Source organism: Gymnoscopelus braueri (genome assembly GCF_963280865.1).
Source record: "Gymnoscopelus braueri genome assembly, chromosome: 16".
NCBI lineage: Eukaryota > Metazoa > Chordata > Actinopteri > Myctophiformes > Myctophidae > Gymnoscopelus > Gymnoscopelus braueri.
Genome location: NC_137616.1, coordinates 52447753 through 52474852, shown reverse-complemented (window position 1 = coordinate 52474852; position 27100 = coordinate 52447753). Strand labels below are relative to the sequence as shown.

The following is a 27100-nucleotide window of genomic DNA, read 5'->3' as shown; positions in this document are numbered from 1 at the left end:
TTCTGTTTTATGTAGCATGTGAGGGGTCAACCTAGGGTGTTTTTATGATTCTGAATCCATTGCAAGCATTTGTTTTGCACCAAAACCACTCCTTGGGCTAAAAACGGCCATAGCCATCCTTGTCCAGGTACACTTTTTGTGTAAAAAGCCCATTGAGATTGGGCTGTTTTTAGCCCAAGGAGTGGTTTTGGTGCAAAACAAATGCTTGCAATGGATTCAGAATCATAAAAACACCCTAGTTTGACCCCTCACATGCTACTTAAAACAGAATTGATTTCTTTTGCCCTGCATGGAAATGCAGGGAAATGGTGGGTACCCCAACTTTTAGCAGCTGTCAAAAATTCTCCTAGGGAAACTGAATTTCAGTCTTTGTGAGATGTGTTACTAGACACCTTTACAAACACATTGGTGAAGATTTTTTTTGGTAAGGAATTTATTCCAAGATTGGAAACCTTTCTGCTAGTAACAGTATAACAGGATAACAGACGTCTTTGTCTCCTTGTCCTTTCTTTTTGCAGAGCCATAATACAAGATGGGAGACTGGGGCTTTCTGTCCTCGCTGCTGGACAAGGTCCAGTCTCACTCCACCGTCATCGGGAAGATCTGGATGAGCGTCCTCTTCCTGTTCCGTATCATGGTGCTGGGCGCCGGCGCCGAGAGCGTGTGGGGTATGTTACACGGAATTATGTGTCTATTAGCAGTGGGGTACGTTACACGGAATTTTGTGTCTATTAGCATGAGAGCGCGTGGGGTACGTTACACAGAGTTCTTTGTCTATTAGCAGTGGGGTACGTTACACGGAGTTCTTTGTCTATTAGCAGTGGGGTACGTTACACGGAATTCTGTGTCTATTAGCAGAGAGCGCATGGGGTACGTTACACGGAATTCTGTGTCCATTAGCAGAGGGCATGTGGGGTATGTTACACAGAATTCTGATGATATAATAACAATATCATTTATAATTCTTCCTCAGGTGACGAGCAGTCAGGTTTCACCTGCAACACCCAGCAGCCTGGTTGTGAGAACGTGTGCTACGACCGCACCTTCCCCATCTCCCACATCCGCTTCTGGGTGCTGCAGATCATCTTCGTGTCGACGCCCACCCTGCTGTACCTGGGTCACGTGATGCACATCACCCACAAGGAGAACAAGCTGAGGGAGCAGCTGGCCAGCCCGGCGCCCCCTGGAGGCGGCAGGACCATAAAACAGCCCAAGTACACCGACGAGAAGGGCAAGGTAAGCGCCTGCCCTCATGGGCATATATGGGCATGCCCATATATGAGCACATGGGTAGCCCTCCCCCCCATGTGCTCATATATGGGCATGCCCATATATGAGCACATGGGTAGCCCTCCCCCATGTGCTCATATATGGGCATGCCCATTTGTGCCCATTAACTGATAACATCAGGGATCTCCATTTATGGTCATAAAAGGGACACAGGCAGACATAAAGATACAGAGATCTCCATATATGGGACACACACAGACCATAGAGTAAAACAAAGAATAGAGAGGGCACCGGAGATCCCTGCCCATCCACTTGTATTGAGTTCCTCACCCAGCGCATAGGTACTCCTAAATCACCCCTTCTTCTGGGTTGTGAAATGTGATGGGCTTTTTTTTTTTTGGGGCTTCTGGGACACGTTTTGCGTCACCCCCGTGCGCAAGCTGGTGAGTCGAGTCCATTGGTCGAAACCGCTTTCGCTCGTTTGTGACAAGTGGCCCCAGGCCGTTTTGAGCTGCAGCACCGGATTGGACTGGATTCCAATAAAAAAATAGCAAAAATAGCCGATCTACAAGCTCAAAACGCGTCGCGATCGGCCATTTTTGCTACTTTTGTGGGACATAGAATGGCACGACAGTATATTCAATGTGTTCCTCTGGAGTAAGTGTGGAAATATAGTGGCCCTCTGCATCATCAGAGTTGCATCACCCCTGATCTAAGACTTTAAATGGACATACTCAGTAACTCAGTGTCCATTGTAGCCTGACTATCAGACTGAAGCTGCGTGGAGCTTCAGTCTGACATTGACGCGTGATTTGGGAACGTACGGGACCGGTTGGCAAACCCCCCCCCCCCCCCGAGTGGAATGAGGCGATTTCAGACTGCAGGAGCAGCTCTGTTAACCCCCGCCGTATCCCTGTGATAATGATATAGAATATAGATGATATATAGAATATATTGAGATAATGATTATTCTGGAATTGGTCGCTTTCATTGCTGTTTCCTCAGCAGAAAACCATCCGTTCCTTTTCTTTATTTCAATGGATTAAGTAACAGCCGTCTGCCAGCCTGCGGGTGGATGGATCATGGATGCTAATATTGATCATTCTCATCACCAAATGCCTAGTCTCAGTAGTCTGTATTGTCATATAGCTCACGTGAGTTGCAAGTACTGTACTCGACTATTCCGCCAAAAATGTTAAAGGTTTAATGACATTCACTTTTACACCACATTCAAAGTCTTTGTCCTGGTCCTTCAAAAGTGTACACAAAGTTTTAAGTGAAAATTCCATTCCAGTGATCCATGGCAGGTGTTTTTCTCTCACATTTCTAAAGCCTTTTCAACTGCAATGAAAAAAGAAATCTTTGCCTGCGGGTGTCGCTGGTGAGGGATTTTGCCTGTCAATCATCGCCTCTGCTCCGCCCCCCCAAAGGAAAGGATAGGGGAGGGGAGGGGCGAGGAGGAGAGTGGGCGGGATTAATCGACTGTGACCTCACTGTCGAAGGGCCAAGCTCAGATTACTTTTCAGCCTAATTATTCAGAAAACCCCAGACCACAGAAAATCCACTGAATGTTCTAAGTTCAGGTTTTTTGGGTGTAATTGAGGTCATAAAACCCCAAATAAAACATTGAAAATAAAAAAAGTGAAAATGAATGTCATGATACCTTTAACGGTACATATACCGCAAACTGTACAGGAAAATAGGGCCTGTGAGAAGAGGCATGTGCCTCTCCTGCACAAACGCACAAAAGCTGTCTTTTACATTGTGTTTTTATAGTAACAGTGTCCTGTCACTAACTACATGGAATAACATACAACCAGGCTCGCGTACGTACCATTCAAGCAGGCGTGATTCAGCCAGTGGAGACAGTCGGAGGCGGGGTTTGCCAACCGGTAAACCGTACGTTCCCAAATCACGCGACATTGACTCCAGTGTTAGGCCATTACAAAGGGGAGGGGATTAGAATTTCCCTAGACCAATCCTAAGGGATAGGGCATAATATACTGTAAATGCTCTCTCTGCTGCTGTGTGTCTCATAATATACTGTAAATGCTCTCTCTGCTGCTGTGTGTTTCATAATATACTGTAAATGCTCTCTCTGCTGCTGTGTGTTTCATAATATACTGTAACTGCTCTCTGCTGCTGTGTGTTTCATAATATACTGTAAATGCTCTCTGCTGCTGTGTGTTTCATAATATACTGTAAATGCTCTCTCTGCTGCTGTGTGTTTCATAATATACTGTAAATGCTCTCTCTGCTGCTGTGTGTTTCATAATATACTGTAAATGCTCTCTCTGCTGCTGTGTGTTTCATAATATACTGTAAATGCTCTCTCTGCTGCTGTGTGTTTCATAATATACTGTAAATGCTCTCTGCTGCTGTGTGTTTCATAATATACTGTAAATGCTCTCTCTGCTGCTGTGTGTCTCATAATATACTGTAAATGCTCTCTCTGCTGCTGTGTGTCTCATAATATACTGTAAATGCTCTCTCTGCTGCTGTGTGTTTCATAATATACTGTAAATGCTCTCTCTGCTGTGTGTTTCATAATATACTGTAAATGCTCTCTGCTGCTGTGTGTCTCATAATATACTGTAAATGCTCTCTCTGCTGCTGTGTTTCATCAGCACCATAATATACTGTAAATGCTCTCTCTGCTGTGTGTTTCATAATATACTGTAAATGCTCTCTCTGCTGCTGTGTGTTTCATAATATACTGTAAATGCTCTCTCTGCTGCTGTGTGTTTCATAATATACTGTAAATGCTCTCTCTGCTGCTGTGTGTTTCATAATATACTGTAAATGCTCTCTCTGCTGTGTGTTTCATAATATACTGTAAATGCTCTCTGCTGCTGTGTGTCTCATAATATACTGTAAATGCTCTCTCTGCTGCTGTGTTTCATCAGCACCATAATATACTGTAAATGCTCTCTCTGCTGTGTGTTTCATAATATACTGTAAATGCTCTCTCTGCTGCTGTGTGTTTCATAATATACTGTAAATGCTCTCTCTGCTGCTGTGTGTTTCATAATATACTGTAAATGCTCTCTGCTGCTGCTGTGTGTTTCATAATATACTGTAAATGCTCTCTCTGCTGCTGTGTGTTTCATAATATACTGTAAATGCTCTCTCTGCTGCTGTGTGTTTCATAATATACTGTAAATGCTCTCTCTGCTGCTGTGTGTTTCATAATATACTGTAAATGCTCTCTCTGCTGCTGTGTGTTTCATAATATACTGTAAATGCTCTCTCTGCTGCTGTGTGTTTCATAATATACTGTAAATGCTCTCTCTGCTGCTGTGTGTTTCATAATATACTGTAAATGCTCTCTCTGCTGCTGTGTGTTTCATAATATACTGTAAATGCTCTCTCTGCTGCTGTGTGTTTAATATACTGTAAATGCTCTCTCTGCTGCTGTGTGTTTCATAATATACTGTAAATGCTCTCTCTGCTGCTGTGTGTTTCATAATGTACTGTAAATGCTCTCTCTGCTGCTGTGTGTTTCATAATATACTGTAAATGCTCTCTCTGCTGCTGTGTGTTTCAGGTGAAGATCAAAGGCAACCTGCTGGCCAGCTACCTGACCCAGCTGTTGGTAAAGATCCTCATAGAAGCAGCGTTCATCGTGGGTCAGTATTACCTCTATGGCTTCATCATGGTGCCCATGTTTCCCTGCTCCCGCAAGCCCTGTCCCTTCACCGTGGAATGCTACATGTCTAGACCAACGGAAAAAACTATCTTCATCATCTTCATGCTCGTCGTGGCCTGTGAGTTTTAAAAGTTAAAGGGATAGTTCACCCCCAAAATGATGTTTTTTTTCTATGTATTAGTCACTCCATGGAGACCTGAATTCATGGATATTTTGTTGTTTTTGTCTCATTCCTAAGACACAAAGAGTCTCATTTGTGTCTCCTACCGGAACCGCTGCCTACCGGTCCTGCTGGTCATCACATTATTGTCTTATGAATGAGACAAAAATAAAAAATATCTATGAATTCAAGTCTCCAAAAAAACGTATTTTATGGGGTGAACTGAAATAGGAAATATCTCAAAAACTACACAACATTTCAAAGTAAAAGGTTCAAAGCATGTGTGTTTCCACAGTAAAGCTGAATTTACATTGTGAATGGCGTCTCCAGGTGTCTCCTTGCTCCTGAACGTGATGGAGGTGTTCTATCTGCTCTGCAAAAGGTCAGGAGGGTTTTTATTATTATATTTATGTTTGTTTTATGGTGTGGTTTAATGGAAAATATTAATATCCAGTCAGGGTGAAGTGTTGATCATTTATTAGGAAGATTCAGGCAGAGTGACAGGCAGCATAGATCATAAGGAACAGGGCCTCCTGGTCTGTTCCTGAAGTCCCTCGGGGCACAAAGCCTCCTGAAGTGTCATCAAATGGGACACCTTTTATACACAAAGATGCTCTTTCTAGATAATAAACAGGCTATAATAAAACTGACTGGTTAAATCAGCAATGACCATGTATAGATGGGTTTCCGCGAGACGTCATCACAGAGCAGAATGCGCAATCTGCGCATGCCCGGGGTAGAACGAACCCGGAAGTGCATTCACTCTGTTGTTGTGTTTGGGAGTTAGATAGGCATAATGCTGCTATTATAGGCATAATAGGCATAATGCTGCTATTATATACAAATAAAAGACGAACAGATCCAACTTCCGACAAATCAAATTTGTATTAAGTAAACAAGATATTACAAACTTTCATTAAACCCGGTGAAGACCATTTATTTTATGAATGTAGATTTGACCAGAGCTGCTGCGGGTAATAGCGCCCTCTATAGGCTCACCCCTCCACTGCGCGCGCATATCCTCTCATGTTTACAAACAGGAAACCCATCTATAGCATCACTTAGGACAGATTATGTGCTGACACAGAGAGTCGTGTAGAAGTAGCAGTCTGAGTGGGATGTCACCTGTTAAAGGGCAAGACCACTTTGGTAGAGGTTTGGGTTGTGTATTTACCTTGCCATGATGTAACTCCAAAGGCGGACAAGAAATAAAAAATATTTGCTCCATTGATTAGAAATTGATCATTCTAAATTTGCTCCTCATTGACTTACATTGTACGGTAAAACAGCTCTCAAAGTCACTCTATAAGCACGTCTTGAGGTATTTGTGCTTTACTTGAGTATTTCCAATTTCCAATACTTTTACTTCTACTCCACTACATCTCAGAGGCAAATATTGTACTTTTACTCCACTACAATTATTTGAAAACTTTAGTTACTAGTTATTTTGCAGATATGAAATATTACATTATAAAACATACATTAACCACTTTAGCCCTATTTTATACATAACATAACATATTTGAAAATAGACGATCTACAAGCTCATCAAGCCGATCCACAACGCGTTGCGAACATTTTGGTACTTTTGCTTTTGGTACTTTAAGCACATTTTGATACCAATACTTTTGTACTTTTACTCAAGTAAATTTAGAATTCCGGACATTTACTTGTAACAGAGTACTTCTACATTGCAGTATTGATACTTTTACTTTAGTAAAACATTTGAGTACTTTGTCCACCACTGACAAGGTTGAATATAAGTAGATTAATACATATATTTGGCGATCTATAAATTCAGCCACCGCATTCCATCCTTTTTCTGTTTGTAACTGAAAGTTACATGTACACACAAAAAAAGGTTTATAGAATGACAAATCAACATTTAAACAATACAAGTTGATACAGCCGTCTTACAGAGTAGTAGATTAATGCATGTATTTGGCGATCTATAAATTCAGCCACCTCAGTGGAAGGTTGACCGTTTGTGGAGATCATTTTCTGTCGTTCTACAACATTCAGTTCATCATTTGGTTCAATGTGTACACTCTCAGAGTTACAGACCTGTAAGGGTCCATTTGGTTCCATGTGAACACTCTCAGAGTTACAGACCTGTAAGGGTCCATTTGGTTCCATGTGTACACTCTCAGAGTTACAGACCTGTAAGGGTCCATTTGGTTCCATTTGTACACTCTCAGAGTTACAGACCTGTAAGGGTCCATTTGGTTCCATGTGTACACTCTCAGAGTTACAGACCTGTAAGGGTCCATTTGGTTCCATTTGTACACTCTCAGAGTTACAGACCTGTAAGGGTCCATTTGGTTCCATGTGTACACTCTCAGAGTTACAGACCTGTAAGGGTCCATTTGGTTCCATGTGTACACTCTCAGAGTTACAGACCTGTAAGGGTCCATTTGGTTCATGTGGTTTGCACACCAAAAACTGCTAAAACAATGTCAAACTGTCATGATTCTAGCTGCTGAAACCTTCCTCTTTGGATTATTGTTTAAAAAAGGAACAGAACATGGCTGTTTTTAAAGGATTATATTTATTTCTTGTCCGTCAGAGCGGTGAGGGCACAGCTTCTTTCTTATTTGAATGATAGCATAAACTTTGAAGTTGTTTCCAGTAATTAATTTCTATTGCTGGCTGGATCTCTCATAAGTTTGGGATTTGACTGTATTTCGTCATTTATTAATCTATATGCGGCTGTTGATAAAACGTCGGGTTGTTTAGCCTACCGTACACAAAGTGTGCGCGCGTGGGAGGGAAGGACAGAGAGGGACGAGGGGGGGGGGGGGGGGGGGGCAGAGTGCTCTGAGTCTGGCCACGTTCATGTGTTTAGACAGATATCTCATGTTGTGTTCATAGTGAACAAAAGATGGTTGCGTCCCCACTGCCACTCAAGGGCACACTTGCCCTGTAGGGCAGGCTGAAAGCTAACTCCACCTGCCCGCAAGTTTTATTTACCTGCCCCGGGCAGTCGGGCAGGCGGGCAGGCGTTAGTGTCAATCCCTGGGTTAGGGTTATGTTATTTTGCCTAATTTTACTGATTTAATATCAACATACTATTTTAACATTCATTTTTAATTATTCTAAATGACTTGGGGATGAGTAGCCCTGATCACCTCAAGGCAAAACACAGGCCGAGGCACAGCCAACTGCCAAGTAGGAGTAATATACATTTTATTTTACCCACCACTGGCTGTTTCAAATAATGAGCAGAGCAGAGGAATTGAGCATCAACCATCTACGATTATCAATAGCTACTGTAAAGTATAACGAATAGAAGGTTTGGCACAGAGGCTTGTGAGTTTTGTTCAGAACATGAAGTTTGCTTTATTAATTATTAATTGCAGCTGCTAAATCCTTTGATCACTGATGACCGACATTCTCCGTGTCCTCCTCTTCACTTCGGTTTCGGTCAAACTACCTATAATTATTCACAACAAATCTTTGGATTTGATGATAACTCCCGTCAGTCCCGTGGTCGTTAGTTTGAGTCAGCGGGGGTCTTTCACTTTCTGTTTCTTTTTCCTCGGTAGCTTTCACTGTTTTAAAATACTTGCTTAAATATGCACACTTTGCTGCTAGCAGTGCAGATAGCTCTTGTATCCTCTCATTATGTTGTTGAGCTCCTGATTATTTTCTTCCCCAACTTCGACTTGTAAACAAACCGGTGAAACCACATGTTGCTGCGTGGTCGGAATAGAATACAAGAACGCTCGTCCCAAAACACACTCGCCCCGGGTATATCCGGCGGCCTCGGTCGGCGAAAAAAATAGGGGCGAGTGTGTTTTGGGGCGAGTGTTTTTTCCCCTTGCAGTGAAGGAATGCGGTGCTGCGGACCAAACCATTTTGGGATTTACACGGGGGGGGGGGGGAGGGATAAATCCTTTAAAATACATCGTGTTTATGAGTGCAGTGCATGATTTCAAAAGTGGGTTCAGATTATATTAAATAAGTATTTATTATTCTGAATTAATTGGGCGGGGTCTGGGGGGATCCAATCTGACTTGGGGGGGTCCAATCTGAAGCTAGGGGAGGACGAAACCCCCCCGTCCCCCCCGGGATTGACGCGCAAAATTACATGTATTTAGTCGAGATAAGGCAAGATAAGCTTTAGCTTCAGCCTACAGTACACCTTTTGGGATCATTTTTAATGCGTTACTGATATGTACTGTACTACGATACTTGATTGTCTAAAACAGTGGGTTTCAACCTTTTTCATGCCAAAGACCCCTAAATTGATATACATTTGGCCGCGGACCCCCATCTGAAAATGTTTTTGTGCCAGGGACCCCCAAAAGCAAAGATTCGAGTTAAAAATGTCCGCTTTAAAAAAAGATATACTATATTCAAAGATATGCACACATTTTCAAGATTTAAAAAAATAGCCAAAGCTAAGTGGTTAAAACACTATGTTAACTAATTTCACTCTGGTACCCCCACCCCCCCCAAAGACCTTTGGTGGTCCCCGGACCACTGCTTGAGAACCACTGGTCTAAAAGAACCGGAATAAACAGTAATCTAACCCAGTGGTTTTCAACCAGTGGTCCGGGGACCACCAGTGGTCCTTGGAGGGGTACCAGGGGGTCCCCAGCTAAATGAGTTAACATAGCGTCACAATCATTTTTAACCGCTTAGTTTTGGCTATTGAAAAGTAGAAAAGGTGCTCCTCGGAGCACTGCCAGACCCCTAGTGGTTGAAATCTGAAGATCAGAGCACTACGTCACGCGAAGCTTGGCCAATCAAAAAGAGGGACAGACCGACCGACCGACCGACAAAGCCTCCTGTAGGCCGAACCCCTGGGTCTGGCAAATAGCAGATCTACAAGCTCATAGCGCGGCACTCGGTGCCGCGCTATGAGCTTGTAGATCTGCTATTTTTGAAAAATCTTGAAAATGTGTGCATATCTTTGAATATACATATATTTTTAAAGCGATTTTTTTTTACTCAAATCTTCTCTTCTGGGGGGTCCCTGGCACAACACATTTTCAGATGGGGGTCCGCAGCCAAATGTATATCAATTTAGGGGTCCTTGGCATGAAACAGGTTGAAAACCACTGATCTAACATATTAAAAAAGAGGAGGAGGCAGAGATGAGCAACATTGTAGCTGGATGACCATGGAGGAGAACAGACACCTCTGTGCTCTGCTCTAAAGTCAGGCACATCCAAGGCCACCTCTATAGTTGGTGACCTGGGATATGCCTGCATGCCTTTCAATATATGTTGTTTTAATTCGAACATTTTTAACTCTATTCTTTGCTTCTGGGGGGTCCCTGGAACAACATATTTAGAGATGGGGGTCCGCGGCCAAATACATGTCATTTTGGGGGTCCTTGACATGAAAACGTTTTGAGAACCACTGATACAGAAACATACGTTTTTCAGAAAACTGTTAAGATTTAGAAGACATTTGTCGAATCGGCTTCAGGTCTTAACACATTTACCGCCGGGCCCGTAGTTCTACGGGCCGTTAAATCCAACGGTTAAGCGCCAATCCCGTTTTTTTTTTTTTCTAGGGGGACCATTTTCAGTGTAACACCACCCGATCTCGACCGGAAGTGCGATCACGTTTTTTGTTTCCCGTCTGTCTCCATTCTAAGTCGTACCCAAAAACCCCTGTAAAAGCCCCTGTAAACGTGTAGTTTTTCATCCTCGCATTTCCCATGTTAACTTAAACGGTCAGAACTCAAACATGGCGGCTCCGTTTGACACGTGGTCTTCACTGGTAGAAGCAGTGAGATCTCCGCGATGTTTACAAACAGTGCACAGCTCAATCTTAAGGATTTTAACAAGATCTGTGGCGACGTGAAAAAAACAAAAAACAACAATAAAACGTTGGCACTGGTGAGTACATTATGAGATTAACCTCTGGCGGTCAATGTGTTAATGGGTTAAACGATAACATTAGCTAAAAAAATATTTAAAGTTACATTTCATGGTTTTAAATATCATATCAACCTTAAACTGACACTTACAAAGTTTAATCTGTGAATGAATCACTGGTTAAAGCTTTAATCATAGGTTAAGGATTTAATCAATAATGTGTTAGCAATGCTTAGAATTAAAGGGATAGTTCACCCAAAACATAACTTTTTTTCCCTATGGATGAGTCACCCCATGGAGACTTGAATTCTTGGATATTGTTTAGTTTTTGTCTCATTCCTAAGACAATAATTTGGTGACCAGCAGCGGTTCCGGTACGAGACGTCTCCTTTGTGTCTCCTACCGGAACCGCCGCCTATACCGGTCGGCCGGTCATCATATTATTGTCTTAGGAATGAGACAAAAAACTCATAAATATCCATGAATTCAAGTCTCCATGGGGTGACTCATCCATAGGAAAAAATTATTTTTTTGGGTGAACTATCCCTTTAAGTGGTGCAACACAAGATCAACAGATCCTTGATTAACCCTAAACTAGGCTTTATTTCATTCTTCTTGGTGCAACCAGGGGCCTCAACCAGGGGCCTCAGGGGCCTCAACCAGGGGCCTCAACCAGGGGCCTCAGGGGCCTCAACCAGGGGCCTCAACCAGGGGCCTCAGGGGCCTCAACCAGGGGCCTCAACCAGGGCCCTCAGAGTTACATCTCAGGTAGCCTCCATCTGCAGGCTTTTATTGTTTAGTTTTGACAAAAATAAATAAAAGCCTGGACCAGCGAGTCGGTGTTCCGGGCACAGGAAGTGTCTCATTCCCCCCAACCAACCAGAGCGCAGTGGGCGTCGCTCCAAATGTTATGTTGACGGGGCGGAGGCGGCTGACGGACAGATCGGTGAACCAATGGGATCGGGCGCATTCTTTCTCCGCTGATTTTAAACCCGCCCCTCTAGACAAGAAATCAGACACGCTATAGGGCAGCCTATACATCTCAGGTTATGAGCTTGTAGATCGGCTATTTTTTTGTTGCCATTTCTTCATTATAATCCTGAAAAGTACCAGTTTTGAACGTACTATACGTTTCAACACGACAGCAAACGATAATAATAATAAATAACCTTTGTTTTTTGTTTTTTTCTGCCGCCAGGCTGCGGTGCCGCCGGGGGCGGAGCCACAGGCTGACGTCGGCGGAGCACCCGGCCAGCCTGCCCAGCAGTGGCGCCCCCGTGTGGCCGAGCGCGGAGGACACGCTGCGGCAGAACAAAGTCAACCTGGAGTTGGAGAGCGGACAGAGCACCGCCGGCAGCCTGGACGGAGCCCAGGAGGACAAGAGGCTGCTCAGCGGCCACTAGTGGACAGAACGCACGCCATCACACCCACCGCCACACACAGGACCTGGATGTTTAGTATCACAGCGTCATCGTCTGGTACTCTAAATCAGTGGTCCGGGGACCACCAGTGGTCTTTGAGGGGGTTCCAGGTGGTCCGCGGCAAAATGATGCAGAGTGTGGTAACCATATGGACCCTTTATTAGATCTTTAACTCTTATAAAATGAAACCAGGTAAATTATTGTTAACCCATTAAGACCGGGAACGCATCAGTGTCATAAAAATAGCAGATCTACAAGCTCATGTGGAGCTTGTAGATCTGCTATTTTTTTCGAAATAGCAGATCAACGCGATGCGACACGTTGTGAGCTTATAGATCTGCTACTTTCAAATAGCCAAAGTTTAAATAGGGCCGAAGAAGTTAATTTGAAGAGGTTTTGTAATAAAAAATAAAAATCTGCAAAGTTTTCAAATAATTGTAATGGAGTAAAAGTACAATATTTGCCTCTGAGATGCAGTGGAGTAGAAGTAAAAGTATTGAAAATCGGGAATACTCCAGTAAAGTAAAAATACCTCAAAATTGTACTTAAGTAGAGTACTTGAGTAAATGTACTTAGTTACTTTACACCACTGGTAATACACATGTGTACACTCCACTTATTAGCGTATTTAACCAACTTAAAGGACCATTTCACCCATTTTCAACCTTATCTTCATATAATTGGTCCTCACTAATACTCATTATCAGTCTACACACTCTGTGTCTCATTGGAGGACTGTGGACAGTTCAGAAACCTGCCTACCAGTGACATCATCGGTAGGCAGGCGAGGTCATTTCAAAGGAGACTTCAAACTTGTATTTTTTTCATTCTTAAATGGTTTCTATGTCAGCATGCTAATAGGCTGTAGTTTCTGTTAGCTTGGATTCCCCATCGATGATGTCACTGGTAGGCAGGTTTCTGAACTGTCCACAGCCCTCCTTCTGAGACACCAATTGTATGAGGATACGGTTGAAAATGGGTGAAGTGCCCCTTTAAGCTCAGATCAGCTATTTTCTCAGAAAAAAACATATACAGTATGGACACCAAATTAAGAGTGCTTAACTCTATTTAAAACGTTTAAAATACCCAACATAGCAGATCTACAAGCTCGCGATAATGACATGTTGTGCTTCTAGATGTGCCGTTTTTACCTTTTTCTTTCTTTTTACATTTCTTAACAGTTTTGAATCTTTGAAATTGAAAGAGTTTTGGAAAAGTTTTGGATATCTTGAAATATTTTCAGCAACAATGACATGCTTTAAATAATGACATGCTTTAAATAATGACATGCTTTAAAAAAATGACATGCTTTAAAAAATGACATGCTTTAAATAATGACATGCTTTAAAAAATGACATGCTTTAAATAATGACATGCTCTAAATAGGGACAATAGTTTGAAAGTGGTTGAAACTATGTTAATTATTTTTGTATCAAGACAGACAGACAGACAGACAGACAGACAGACAGACAGACAGACAGACAGACAGACAGACAGAGACACAGACAGACAGACAGACAGACAGACAGACAGACAGACAGACAGTGTAATTGTATGTTGTAGTAATTTTATGAGGCTTTTAGGAGTTAGCTTTTTTTTTACCGTTTCATTTAAGATGATAATATTTGTGACAAGTGTGTATTTCAATCAAACTAGTACTACAGTCATTTGAAAGCAGTGCAATATATGAATGTTCTATTTATTTCCTTGAAAACACAAACATATTTAACCAAAAATCATATTTAATAAATGTTTTTATTATTTTATATTAAAATACTGTCCTCTGTTCTGATGGACACATTTGTGACCAAATAAAACTGCCACCGCCTTAAGTTTGACTGTTTCTGTCATTATGTGTTTATTTATTCATTCGTGAATATTTTTTGGATGAAAAGTTAAAGCTCTATATTGTGATAGTAGCCTAATCATTGCTATAGTGGTGGGTCAAGAAAGAGACTCTTTTTATAGTGTTCCAGTTCTTATTATCCTATAATATATAGAGAACTCTCCCCTGATTGGATGAAAGTGGTATCCCGACCTTAAAGGTATAGTTCACCCCAAAAATAACTTTTTTCCCCTATGGATTAGTCACCCCATGGAGACTTGAATTCATGGATATATTCTTTTAGTTTTTGTCTCATTCCTAAAATAATAATTTGATGATACAGTACAATATTTTCCTCTGATATGTAGTGAAATATATATATAAAAAAAAAATACCTCAAAATTGTACTTAAGTACAGTACCACTGTGTATAGTATATAAACATTACAACGCGCCGCGATGCATTATGAGCTTGTAGATCAGCTATTTTTGAAAAGAATAGAAATTGTAGCCTATATATCAGGCCTAAATGTCCTAATGAAAACGTACAACAGGTTGACAGTGATTAATTACTGTGATCCATACCAAGCACTGTAACTCTATTCATATTCATATATTATTTTTATAAATCTTTCCATCTCAAGAGAATGGAAGAGTCCACACCACAACTAGAATGAAGAGAACACCGTGCTGAATAATAACCTATAGACTGTTATAGTGCTTTACAGTATGTAGTTTATCATTTACAGTTGCATAATATATACTGTGAGCGCATTTTCCTCCTATTTTTTGCAATCAACTTTTTTTTGTTTCCCTTTACTGTAAAAAATGTGGGAAAGATTTGTTGTTTTTGCTATTTTTGAATTGGAATCCTGCAAAGTAACATTTGTATTTAATTTCAAATGCATTTAGTTATACTTATGTTCTAGGTACTGTGTGAGAACTCCCCCCCCCCCTCATGGCAGTCAGTGACATATTATCTATTGCACTGTGTGGTATCCTTTCCAACACAGAGTGCTCATCCACAGCCTCCTAGCTGGCCTCACACACATTGTGGAGGACAAAGCAGGAGTAAAATAGGGCAGGTCATCCATGTTTATGGTCAGTGGTGGAAAAAGTACTCAAATTATTTACTTAAGTAAAAGTACCAATACTGCAATATAAAAATACTACAAGTAGTACAAGTCCAGAATTAAAAATTTACTTGAGTAAAAGTACAAAGGTATTGGCATCAAAATGTACTTGAACCAAAAGTAAAAGTACTAAATGTTTGAAAATAGCAGATCTACAAGCTCACAACGCGTCGCGATGCGACGCGTTGTGAGCTTGTAGATCTGCTATTTTTGGCTAAAGTTCTCCTCAGAAAAAGGGATGCTAGGGTTCAAGTGGCTAATAGGTAAAACAAACAATCCTATCACACAAAGATTTGGCGGACCCCCTGTAGTAACTCTGAGGAGCCCCTAGGGGTCCCGGACCCCCTGTTGAAGACCCCTGCACTATGGCCGCAGTTCTTCACACATCCTGTAGGGCGACCACAGAGGCTCTGCTCATCGCCAACGTTCTTCTTCCACTCATTCACCACCAGTTCTGATTTTGACATCAAATTTTGATGTAGTTTTAGTCATAATCTTTGGGATAAAATTCCGTTTAGTTTTAGTCATATTTTAGACATCTGAAATAGCAGATTTACAAGCTCACAACGCCTCGCAGCCAGAGCCGTTTGGGAGAAATGCGGGGCCCTGTGCGAAGTTGCGTGCGCGCGCGCAGCGCACGTGCGCGCCCCCATCCTCGCGCGCGCGCGCGAAGCGCACGATTTATTTGCGGTTTTGGGCGGATATTTCCGAGTTTTTGGTGGTTATTTGCGGTTATTTCTTTTTATAACTCTTAATAAATGTGATTATGTTCATAAATTTTTTTAATTATTTTTTTTAACTTTTTTTGCGGGGCTCCCCCAAGCACGGGGCCCTGTGCGGCCGCACCGTTCGCACTACCCTTGGTGCGGCCCTGCTCGCAGCACGACATGTTGTGGGCTTGTAGATCTGCTATCTTCGGCAAAGAGGTTTGGTGTAGAGGGGGGAAAAAAGCAGACCAAGTACCAAGGGTGAAAGGTCAAGTTTACTAAGTATTGAGGGTTTAAACAAGTGGTCTACAATTGATTTAGTCGACTAAAATGTATTGTTGGTGGTGCCTTGATGGCGTCGTAAAGGCTGATCTTACACTTGGTTGCATGCTGAAAATAGCATATCTACAAGCTCACAACGCGTCGCAGCGCGACGTGTTGTGAGCTTGTAGATCTGCTATTTTCAGAGCACAACACCCGAGCACAACCAACCATAAAATGTCTTGTCTTTTAGTTCTACTGGATCTCTTCTCCACTAGATCCCTCACTAACATTTTAGTCTAGTTTTTATTTGTTGACGAAATTGTCAATATATTTAGTCTTAGTTTTAGTCATCATGGCTTAGTTTTTATTTAGTTTATATTTAGTTTATATTTAGTTTATATTTAGTTTATATTTAGTTTTTATTTAGTTTTCGTCAGTGAAAAACAGCACGTTGTATATGCCGTTGGTTCTCAAAGTGGGGTCCGGGGACCCCCAGGGGTCCTTGAGGGAGTTCCAGGGGGTCCCCAGGTAAATGATGGATAGTTAGGAACCAAATGGACCCTTACAGGTCTGTAACTCTGAGAGTGTACACATGGAACCAAATGGACCCTTACAGGTCTGTAACTCTGAGAGTGTACACATGGAACCAAATGGACCCTAACGGGTTCATTTGGTTCCATTTGTACACTCTCAGAGTTACATTAACATTGATGTTACAATATAAATTGGGGTCCCAGAGATAGAAATGCCATTAAATGGGGGTCCGTAGCCGTAATGCATGACAAACTGGGGGTCCTTGAAATTAAAATGGTTGAGAATCACTGCTAGAGCTGTAAAAAACTTCTCTTACAGTATGGGGGTCCCTGGCATGTATTTTCAAATGGGGGTCCGCGGGCTAATAAGTGTCAATTTGGGGGTCCTTGACATGAAGCTTGTAGATCTGCTATGTTTGCAAAAAAATAGTTGTGTGTGCAAATCTCTGAATATACTGTATATATAAATGTTTAACTCAAATCTTTGCTTCTGGGGGGTCCCTGGAACAGAATATTTTCAGATGGGGGGGTCCGCGCCCAAATACATAACATTTTGGGTGGTCCTTGACATGAAAAAGTTTGAAAACCACTGATATATATATAACAACGTTTAGGATTTAGACGACATTTTTAGAATCCCCCAGAACCAAAGATTTGAGTTAAAAATGTTCGCTTTAAATTAATATATATATATATATATATATATATATATATATATATATATATATATATATATACATACAAAAAGATTTGCAAAAAATGTTCAAGGTTTTTCAAAAATAGCAGATCTACAAGCTCATAGCGCGGCACTTGGTGCTGAACTATGCGCTTGTAGATCTGCTATTTTTGAATAGCCAAAGAAATCTGAAAATGACACACAGATGCGTTCCTGGTCTTAATGGGTTAATATGAGCCTTTTTGATTTGTGTCAGGTTGTGTTCTCACATTATTGTTGACTAGCCTGAGGCTACGAGCTCAATCCATGGTCTTGAAGGGCGGATCCAAACACAGCCGCCCGGATTTGTGCGTGGCTTCCTATTGCTTCACCAATCTATGTCCCCGCCTCCCCTCCCCTCCCCCCCCGGACTGTGCACGGAGCACGCTGACGTCACCAAATTTAGAGCGACGCCCCTCTGCACTCTGATTGGTTAGGAGATAACAAGGTACTAAGACCATCGTTCCTGCATGGCTCCCCCAGGCTTTTTTTCTTTTGTAACAAAAAAAAAAGCATGGGTTTCCGAGGCTAATTGTTGACTGACATGGATCAGTCACATGACTGACAGCAGGAAGTAATGCCTATAGTTCACACCAGTGGAGGAAAAAATACTCTTCTACTTAAGTACAAAAGTATTGGTATCAAAATATACTTAAAGTACCAAAGAGTAAAAGTAGTCATTATGTAGAATGTCCCATTTCACAAGTTTTCAAATGTATAAAATATATAACTAGAAAAAGTGCTCCTCAGAGCACAGGTCTCCGCCAGGTCGGGTACGTTATTGTGGGCCAGCAATGTTCTGAATTCACATCAGAGTGGAATGTGAAAAATCTGACAGATCCGTCTTGATCACTTGGCTATAGAGCCCCCATCCTCGCGCGCGCGGCGAAGCGCACGATTTATTTGCGGTTTTGGGCGGATATTTCCGAGTTTTTGGTGGTTATTTGCGGTTATTTCTTTTTATAACTCTTAATAAATGTGATTATGTTCATTAAAAAAAACAACAAAAAAAAAGTTGTTTTTTTTTTATTATTTTTTTTAACTTTTTTTGCGGGGCTCCCCCAAGCACGGGGCCCTGTGCGGCCGCACCGTTCGCACTACCCTTGGTGCGGCCCTGCTCGCAGCACGACATGTTGTGGGCTTGTAGATCTGCTATCTTCGGCAAAGAGGTTTGGTGTAGAGGGGGGAAAAAAGCAGACCAAGTACCAAGGGTGAAAGGTCAAGTTTACTAAGTATTGAGGGTTTAAACAAGTGGTCTACAATTGATTTAGTCGACTAAAATGTATTGTTGGTGGTGCCTTGATGGCGTCGTAAAGGCTGATCTTACACTTGGTTGCATGCTGAAAATAGCATATCTACAAGCTCACAACGCGTCGCAGCGCGACGTGTTGTGAGCTTGTAGATCTGCTATTTTCAGAGCACAACACCCGAGCACAACCAACCATAAAATGTCTTGTCTTTTAGTTCTACTGGATCTCTTCTCCACTAGATCCCTCACTAACATTTTAGTCTAGTTTTTATTTGTTGACGAAATTGTCAATATATTTAGTCTTAGTTTTAGTCATCATGGCTTAGTTTATATTTAGTTTATATTTAGTTTATATTTAGTTTATATTTAGTTTATATTTAGTTTATATTTAGTTTATATTTAGTTTATATTTAGTTTTTATTTAGTTTTCGTCAGTGAAAAACAGCACGTTGTATATGCCGTTGGTTCTCAAAGTGGGGTCCGGGGACCCCCAGGGGTCCTTGAGGGAGTTCCAGGGGGTCCCCAGGTAAATGATGGATAGTTAGGAACCAAATGGACCCTTACAGGTCTGTAACTCTGAGAGTGTACACATGGAACCAAATGGACCCTTACAGGTCTGTAACTCTGAGAGTGTACACATGGAACCAAATGGACCCTAACGGGTTCATTTGGTTCCATTTGTACACTCTCAGAGTTACATTAACATTGATGTTACAATATAAATTGGGGTCCCAGAGATAGAAATGCCATTAAATGGGGGTCCGTAGCCGTAATGCATGACAAACTGGGGGTCCTTGAAATTAAAATGGTTGAGAATCACTGCTAGAGCTGTAAAAAACTTCTCTTACAGTATGGGGGTCCCTGGCATGTATTTTCAAATGGGGGTCCGCGGGCTAATAAGTGTCAATTTGGGGGTCCTTGACATGAAGCTTGTAGATCTGCTATGTTTGCAAAAAAATAGTTGTGTGTGCAAATCTCTGAATATACTGTATATATAAATGTTTAACTCAAATCTTTGCTTCTGGGGGGTCCCTGGAACAGAATATTTTCAGATGGGGGGGTCCGCGCCCAAATACATAACATTTTGGGTGGTCCTTGACATGAAAAAGTTTGAAAACCACTGATATATATAACAACGTTTAGGATTTAGACGACATTTTTAGAATCCCCTAGAACCAAAGATTTGAGTTAAAAATGTTCGCTTTAAATTAATATATATATATATATATATATATATATATATATATATATATATATATATATATATATACATACAAAAAGATTTGCAAAAAATGTTCAAGGTTTTTCAAAAATAGCAGATCTACAAGCTCATAGCGCGGCACTTGGTGCTGAACTATGCGCTTGTAGATCTGCTATTTTTGAATAGCCAAAGAAATCTGAAAATGACACACAGATGCGTTCCTGGTCTTAATGGGTTAATATGAGCCTTTTTGATTTGTGTCAGGTTGTGTTCTCACATTATTGTTGACTAGCCTGAGGCTACGAGCTCAATCCATGGTCTTGAAGGGCGGATCCAAACACAGCCGCCCGGATTTGTGCGTGGCTTCCTATTGCTTCACCAATCTATGTCCCCGCCTCCCCTCCCCTCCCCCCCCGGACTGTGCACGGAGCACGCTGACGTCACCAAATTTAGAGCGACGCCCCTCTGCACTCTGATTGGTTAGGAGATAACAAGGTACTAAGACCATCGTTCCTGCATGGCTCCCCCAGGCTTTTTTTCTTTTGTAACAAAAAAAAAAGCATGGGTTTCCGAGGCTAATTGTTGACTGACATGGATCAGTCACATGACTGACAGCAGGAAGTAATGCCTATAGTTCACACCAGTGGAGGAAAAAATACTCTTCTACTTAAGTACAAAAGTATTGGTATCAAAATATACTTAAAGTACCAAAGAGTAAAAGTAGTCATTATGTAGAATGTCCCATTTCACAAGTTTTCAAATGTATAAAATATATAACTAGAAAAAGTGCTCCTCAGAGCACAGGTCTCCGCCAGGTCGGGTACGTTATTGTGGGCCAGCAATGTTCTGAATTCACATCAGAGTGGAATGTGAAAAATCTGACAGATCCGTCTTGATCACTTGGCTATAGAGATAATGTGTACCGATTTGCGTGCTGAGATAAAATAACAGTTTTGCAAAAATCGGCCTCCTGGTGGCGCTATAAAAGTGCAATGTTGAAAAGGTGGCATTTGTTCCTCAAAAAAGTGCAACTATACGTGCAAAGTTTCAGCGCAATCGGACTCAGCTTTCATGATTTGTGGCATTTTGTTCAAAACGGGCCACTCCTGCAAACTTTAGATGTCAATCTTAGCCAATCAGGATGGAATATGAAAAATCAAGCAGATCCGTCTTGATCACATGACTATAGAGATGATGTGTACCAATTTGCTTGAAATTTGGATAAAATCTGAAGGAGTAATATCCAAAAATGTGTTTTACATAAGTCGGCCTCCTGGTGGCGCTATACAGACAGTTGTGAAAAATGCAGGGCTAAGGTTCTTCCTTGGTCTCTTGGGAGTGCACATACAATTTTACACAGATCGGTGCAGTTATTGGTAAAAACACGAACGGCCTGTTATAGCGCCACCATGAGGCTGATTTGAAAATGTTCAAGTGGCATTTCTTCCTCGGCCTAGTGGGAATCTGCGTGCAACATTTCACGAAAATTGCACTCTGTGTTCATGATTTGAGCCATTTTGTTCAAAACGGAGTACTCCTGCAAATTTTGGAAGCCAATCTTAGCCAATCAGGATGGAATATGAAAAATCTGAGAGACTAGTTTTGTGTAATGACTATAGAGATACTGTGTACCGATTTGAGTGATGTTTGGAAAAAGATTGTAGGAGTACTGTCAAAAAATGTGTTTTGCAACAAGTGGCCTCCTGGTGGCGCTATAACAGGCCCATGTGAAAAAATTGGGGCAGAGGTTCTGCTCTGGCATCCATGGAGTGTGTGTGCACGGTTTCACTGCGATGAAGCCTACTGCGATGAGGCCTGAGGCCTACTGCGATGAGGCCTACTGCGATGAGGCCTGAGGCCTACTGCGATGAGGCCTACTGCGATGAGGCCTACTGCGATGAGGCCTGAGGCCTACTGTGATGAGATGAGGCCTACTGCGATGAGGCCTACTGCGATGAGGCCTACTGCGATGAGGCCTGAGGCCTACTGTGATGAGATGAGGCCTACTGCGATGAGGCCTACTGCGATGAGGCCTACTGCGATGAGGCCTGAGGCCTACTGTGATGAGATGAGGCCTACTGCGATGAGGCCTACTGCGATGAGGCCTACTGCGATGAGGCCTGAGGCCTACTGCGATGAGGCCTACTGCGATGAGGCCTACTGCGATGAGGCCTACTGCGATGAGGCCTACTGCGATGAGGCCTGAGGCCTACTGTGATGAGATGAGGCCTACTGCGATGAGGCCTACTGCGATGAGGCCTGAGGCCTACTGCGATGAGGCCTACTGCGATGAGGCCTGAGGCCTACTGTGATGAGATGAGGCCTACTGCGATGAGGCCTACTGTGATGAGGCCTACTGTGATGAGGCCTACTGCGATGAGGCCTACTGTGATGAGATGAGGCCTACTGCGATGAGGCCTACTGTGATGAGATGAGGCCTACTGCGATGAGGCCTACTGCGATGAGGCCTACTGTGATGAGATGAGGCCTACTGCGATGAGGCCTACTGCGATGAGGCCTGAGGCCTACTGCGATGAGGCCTACTGCGATGAGGCCTACTGCGATGAGGCCTACTGCGATGAGGCCTGAGGCCTACTGCGATGAGGCCTACTGCGATGAGGCCTACTGCGATGAGGCCTGAGGCCTACTGTGATGAGATGAGGCCTACTGCGATGAGGCCTACTGCGATGAGGCCTGAGGCCTACTGCGATGAGGCCTACTGCGATGAGGCCTACTGTGATGAGATGAGGCCTACTGCGATGAGGCCTACTGCGATGAGGCCTACTGCGATGAGGCCTGAGGCCTACTGCGATGAGGCCTGAGGCCTACTGCGATGAGGCCTGAGGCCTACTGTGATGAGATGAGGCCTACTGCGATGAGGCCTACTGTGATGAGATGAGGCCTACTGCGATGAGGCCTACTGTGATGAGGCCTACTGCGATGAGGCCTACTGTGATGAGATGAGGCCTACTGCGATGAGGCCTACTGTGATGAGATGAGGCCTACTGCGATGAGGCCTACTGTGATGAGATGAGGCCTACTGCGATGAGGCCTACTGTGATGAGATGAGGCCTACTGCGATGAGGCCTACTGTGATGAGGCCTACTGCGATGAGGCCTACTGTGATGAGGCCTACTGCGATGAGGCCTACTGCGATGAGGCCTACTGCGATGAGGCCTACTGTGATGAGGCCTACTGCGATGAGGCCTACTGCGATGAGGCCTACTGCGATGAGATGAGGCCTACTGCGATGAGGCCTACTGCGATGAGGCCTGAGGCCTACTGCGATGAGGCCTACTGTGATGAGGCCTACTGTGATGAGATGAGGCCTACTGCGATGAGGCCTACTGTGATGAGATGAGGCCTACTGCGATGAGGCCTACTGCGATGAGGCCTGAGGCCTACTGCGATGAGGCCTACTGCGATGAGGCCTACTGCGATGAGGCCTGAGGCCTACTGCGATGAGGCCTACTGCGATGAGGCCTACTGCGATGAGGCCTGAGGCCTACTGTGATGAGATGAGGCCTACTGCGATGAGGCCTACTGCGATGAGGCCTGAGGCCTACTGCGATGAGGCCTACTGCGATGAGGCCTACTGTGATGAGATGAGGCCTACTGCGATGAGGCCTACTGCGATGAGGCCTGAGGCCTACTGCGATGAGGCCTGAGGCCTACTGTGATGAGATGAGGCCTACTGCGATGAGGCCTACTGTGATGAGATGAGGCCTACTGCGATGAGGCCTACTGTGATGAGATGAGGCCTACTGCGATGAGGCCTACTGCGATGAGGCCTACTGCGATGAGGCCTGAGGCCTACTGCGATGAGGCCTACTGCGATGAGGCCTACTGCGATGAGGCCTGAGGCCTACTGTGATGAGGCCTACTGCGATGAGGCCTACTGTGATGAGATGAGGCCTACTGCGATGAGGCCTACTGCGATGAGGCCTGAGGCCTACTGTGATGAGATGAGGCCTACTGCGATGAGGCCTGAGGCCTACTGCGATGAGGCCTACTGCGATGAGGCCTACTGTGATGAGATGAGGCCTACTGCGATGAGGCCTACTGCGATGAGGCCTACTGCGATGAGGCCTGAGGCCTACTGCGATGAGGCCTGAGGCCTACTGCGATGAGGCCTGAGGCCTACTGTGATGAGATGAGGCCTACTGCGATGAGGCCTACTGTGATGAGGCCTACTGCGATGAGGCCTACTGTGATGAGATGAGGCCTACTGCGATGAGGCCTACTGTGATGAGATGAGGCCTACTGCGATGAGGCCTACTGTGATGAGATGAGGCCTACTGCGATGAGGCCTACTGCGATGAGGCCTACTGCGATGAGGCCTACTGCGATGAGGCCTACTGCGATGAGGCCTACTGTGATGAGGCCTACTGCGATGAGGCCTACTGCGATGAGGCCTACTGTGATGAGGCCTACTGCGATGAGGCCTACTGCGATGAGGCCTACTGCGATGAGATGAGGCCTACTGCGATGAGGCCTACTGCGATGAGGCCTGAGGCCTACTGCGATGAGGCCTACTGTGATGAGATGAGGCCTACTGCGATGAGGCCTACTGTGATGAGATGAGGCCTACTGCGATGAGGCCTACTGCGATGAGGCCTGAGGCCTACTGCGATGAGGCCTACTGCGATGAGGCCTGAGGCCTACTGCGATGAGGCCTACTGCGATGAGGCCTACTGCGATGAGGCCTACTGCGATGAGGCCTGAGGCCTACTGCGATGAGGCCTACTGCGATGAGGCCTACTGCGATGAGGCCTGAGGCCTACTGTGATGAGATGAGGCCTACTGCGATGAGGCCTACTGCGATGAGGCCTGAGGCCTACTGCGATGAGGCCTACTGCGATGAGGCCTACTGTGATGAGATGAGGCCTACTGCGATGAGGCCTACTGCGATGAGGCCTGAGGCCTACTGCGATGAGGCCTGAGGCCTACTGCGATGAGGCCTGAGGCCTACTGTGATGAGATGAGGCCTACTGCGATGAGGCCTACTGTGATGAGATGAGGCCTACTGCGATGAGGCCTACTGTGATGAGATGAGGCCTACTGCGATGAGGCCTACTGCGATGAGGCCTACTGTGATGAGGCCTACTGTGATGAGGCCTACTGCGATGAGGCCTACTGTGATGAGATGAGGCCTACTGCGATGAGGCCTACTGTGATGAGATGAGGCCTACTGCGATGAGGCCTACTGCGATGAGGCCTACTGCGATGAGGCCTACTGTGATGAGGCCTACTGCGATGAGGCCTACTGTGATGAGGCCTACTGCGATGAGGCCTACTGTGATGAGGCCTACTGCGATGAGATGAGGCCTACTGTGATGAGGCCTACTGCGATGAGGCCTACTGTGATGAGGCCTACTGTGATGAGGCCTACTGCGATGAGATGAGGCCTACTGTGATGAGGCCTACTGCGATGAGGCCTACTGCGATGAGGCCTACTGCGATGAGGCCTACTGTGATGAGGCCTACTGTGATGAGATGAGGCCTACTGTGATGAGGCCTACTGCGATGAGGCCTACTGCGATGAGATGAGGCCTACTGCGATGAGGCCTACTGCGATGAGGCCTACTGCGATGAGGCCTACTGTGATGAGATGAGGCCTACTGCGATGAGGCCTACTGTGATGAGATGAGGCCTACTGCGATGAGGCCTACTGCGATGAGGCCTACTGCGATGAGGCCTACTGTGATGAGATGAGGCCTACTGCGATGAGGCCTACTGCGATGAGGCCTACTGCGATGAGGCCTACTGTGATGAGGCCTACTGTGATGAGGCCTACTGTGATGAGGCCTACTGTGATGAGATGAGGCCTACTGCGATGAGGCCTACTGTGATGAGGCCTACTGTGATGAGATGAGGCCTACTGCGATGAGGCCTACTGCGATGAGGCCTACTGTGATGAGGCCTACTGTGATGAGGCCTACTGTGATGAGGCCTACTGCGATGAGGCCTACTGCGATGAGGCCTACTGCGATGAGGCCTACTGTGATGAGATGAGGCCTACTGTGATGAGATGAGGCCTACTGTGATGAGATGAGGCCTACTGCGATGAGGCCTACTGCGATGAGGCCTACTGCGATGAGGCCTACTGTGATGAGGCCTACTGTGCCCCAGACTATGCAAAACATAGTCTCGGCCGTGCCTTTTGGCCTGGCGGAGACACAAATCTTTTAAAAATAGCAGATCTACAAGCTCAAAACACGTCACACTGCAACGCGTTTTGAGCTTGTAGATCTGCTATTTTTGCTACTTTTGGATGACTAAGTACGGCATTACTTTACAAAAAAAGTCACACACACACACACACACGTAGATTAGTTTTGGCTCTGGCTGTACTTTTATTTTGACATCGTGTGAATTTTATTTAGTATAGCTGTAATGCTCCGTGAACAGCAGTATATTTCCATTAACACCTGTTTCAAGACTAGAACAAGACTACCTAACTTGACTGTCCTGTGAATAAAACATGATTATTAACCAGCCAATGATATGAAGACAGGTGAATTCCCCCCAATCAGACAACACCCATCAACTACTTGTCCCGCCCCCTCTGTCTATCGACAGAATATCTGTGAATCCCTGTCATCACAAAACCAACCCACACTGAAGGACAAGTAACCTGGAGAGAGAACTAAATCATAATTTTAACCTAAATAAGCATAGAAGCTAAACAATCATCTCAGTGTTTCCAGAGGACCGACGGTGTGTTTCTGATAACATTGGTGAGTTTGCTACAAACTTTGAGTTAGCTACTTTAGGGAGCGGAGCTGCCGTAAGGGCTGCTCCGCTGCTTCGACGGCTGCGTCGCTGCTACAGTAGCTTTGTGGGATATATTCTTGCTACTCTTCATGGAACAGAGCTATGTTCATTAACGTGTGTTGCTTTTATTTCATTTTTGTACATTTTGTTTATTTTATCCTTTAATAAAATTGACTGCTAGCTAAGGACATTTGCCACACCTTTCATTCCTAGCTGAGTGTGTGGGCGTGGCAGCCCTGTCTCTGCATCACCCCCTGGTGGTTAGAGGGGTACTTTATTTGTGTGCCATTGGTGAGAAAAGCACTTTATTGAAATGTGTGTTATTTAAAACATGTTATTTAAAGTTAACTTTAAAGTTATATAAAGACTGACATCTGGGAGTTAAGACATTTGTGTTATGAAG

The 27100-nt window shown here is 44.1% G+C and overlaps 2 protein-coding genes across 2 annotated transcripts in view; both read left to right on the top strand.

Annotated features, from left to right (window-relative positions):
- The window catches only part of LOC308102580 (E3 ubiquitin-protein ligase TRIM35-like), a gene marked incomplete at its 5' end in the record, with an annotated part of 614451 nt that overhangs the window by 401178 nt on the left and 186173 nt on the right, over window positions 1–27100 (top strand). The gene's annotated exons all lie outside the window — the stretch shown is intronic.
- On the top strand, window positions 533–12276 carry LOC308102584 (gap junction Cx32.2 protein-like; the record flags this gene model as incomplete). Its single annotated transcript, XM_080452353.1, has 5 exons — window positions 533–668; window positions 974–1236; window positions 4778–4997; window positions 5370–5421; window positions 12072–12276. 5 exons carry the CDS (start codon window positions 533–535, stop codon window positions 12274–12276), a joined length of 876 nt encoding a protein of 291 aa, XP_080308479.1.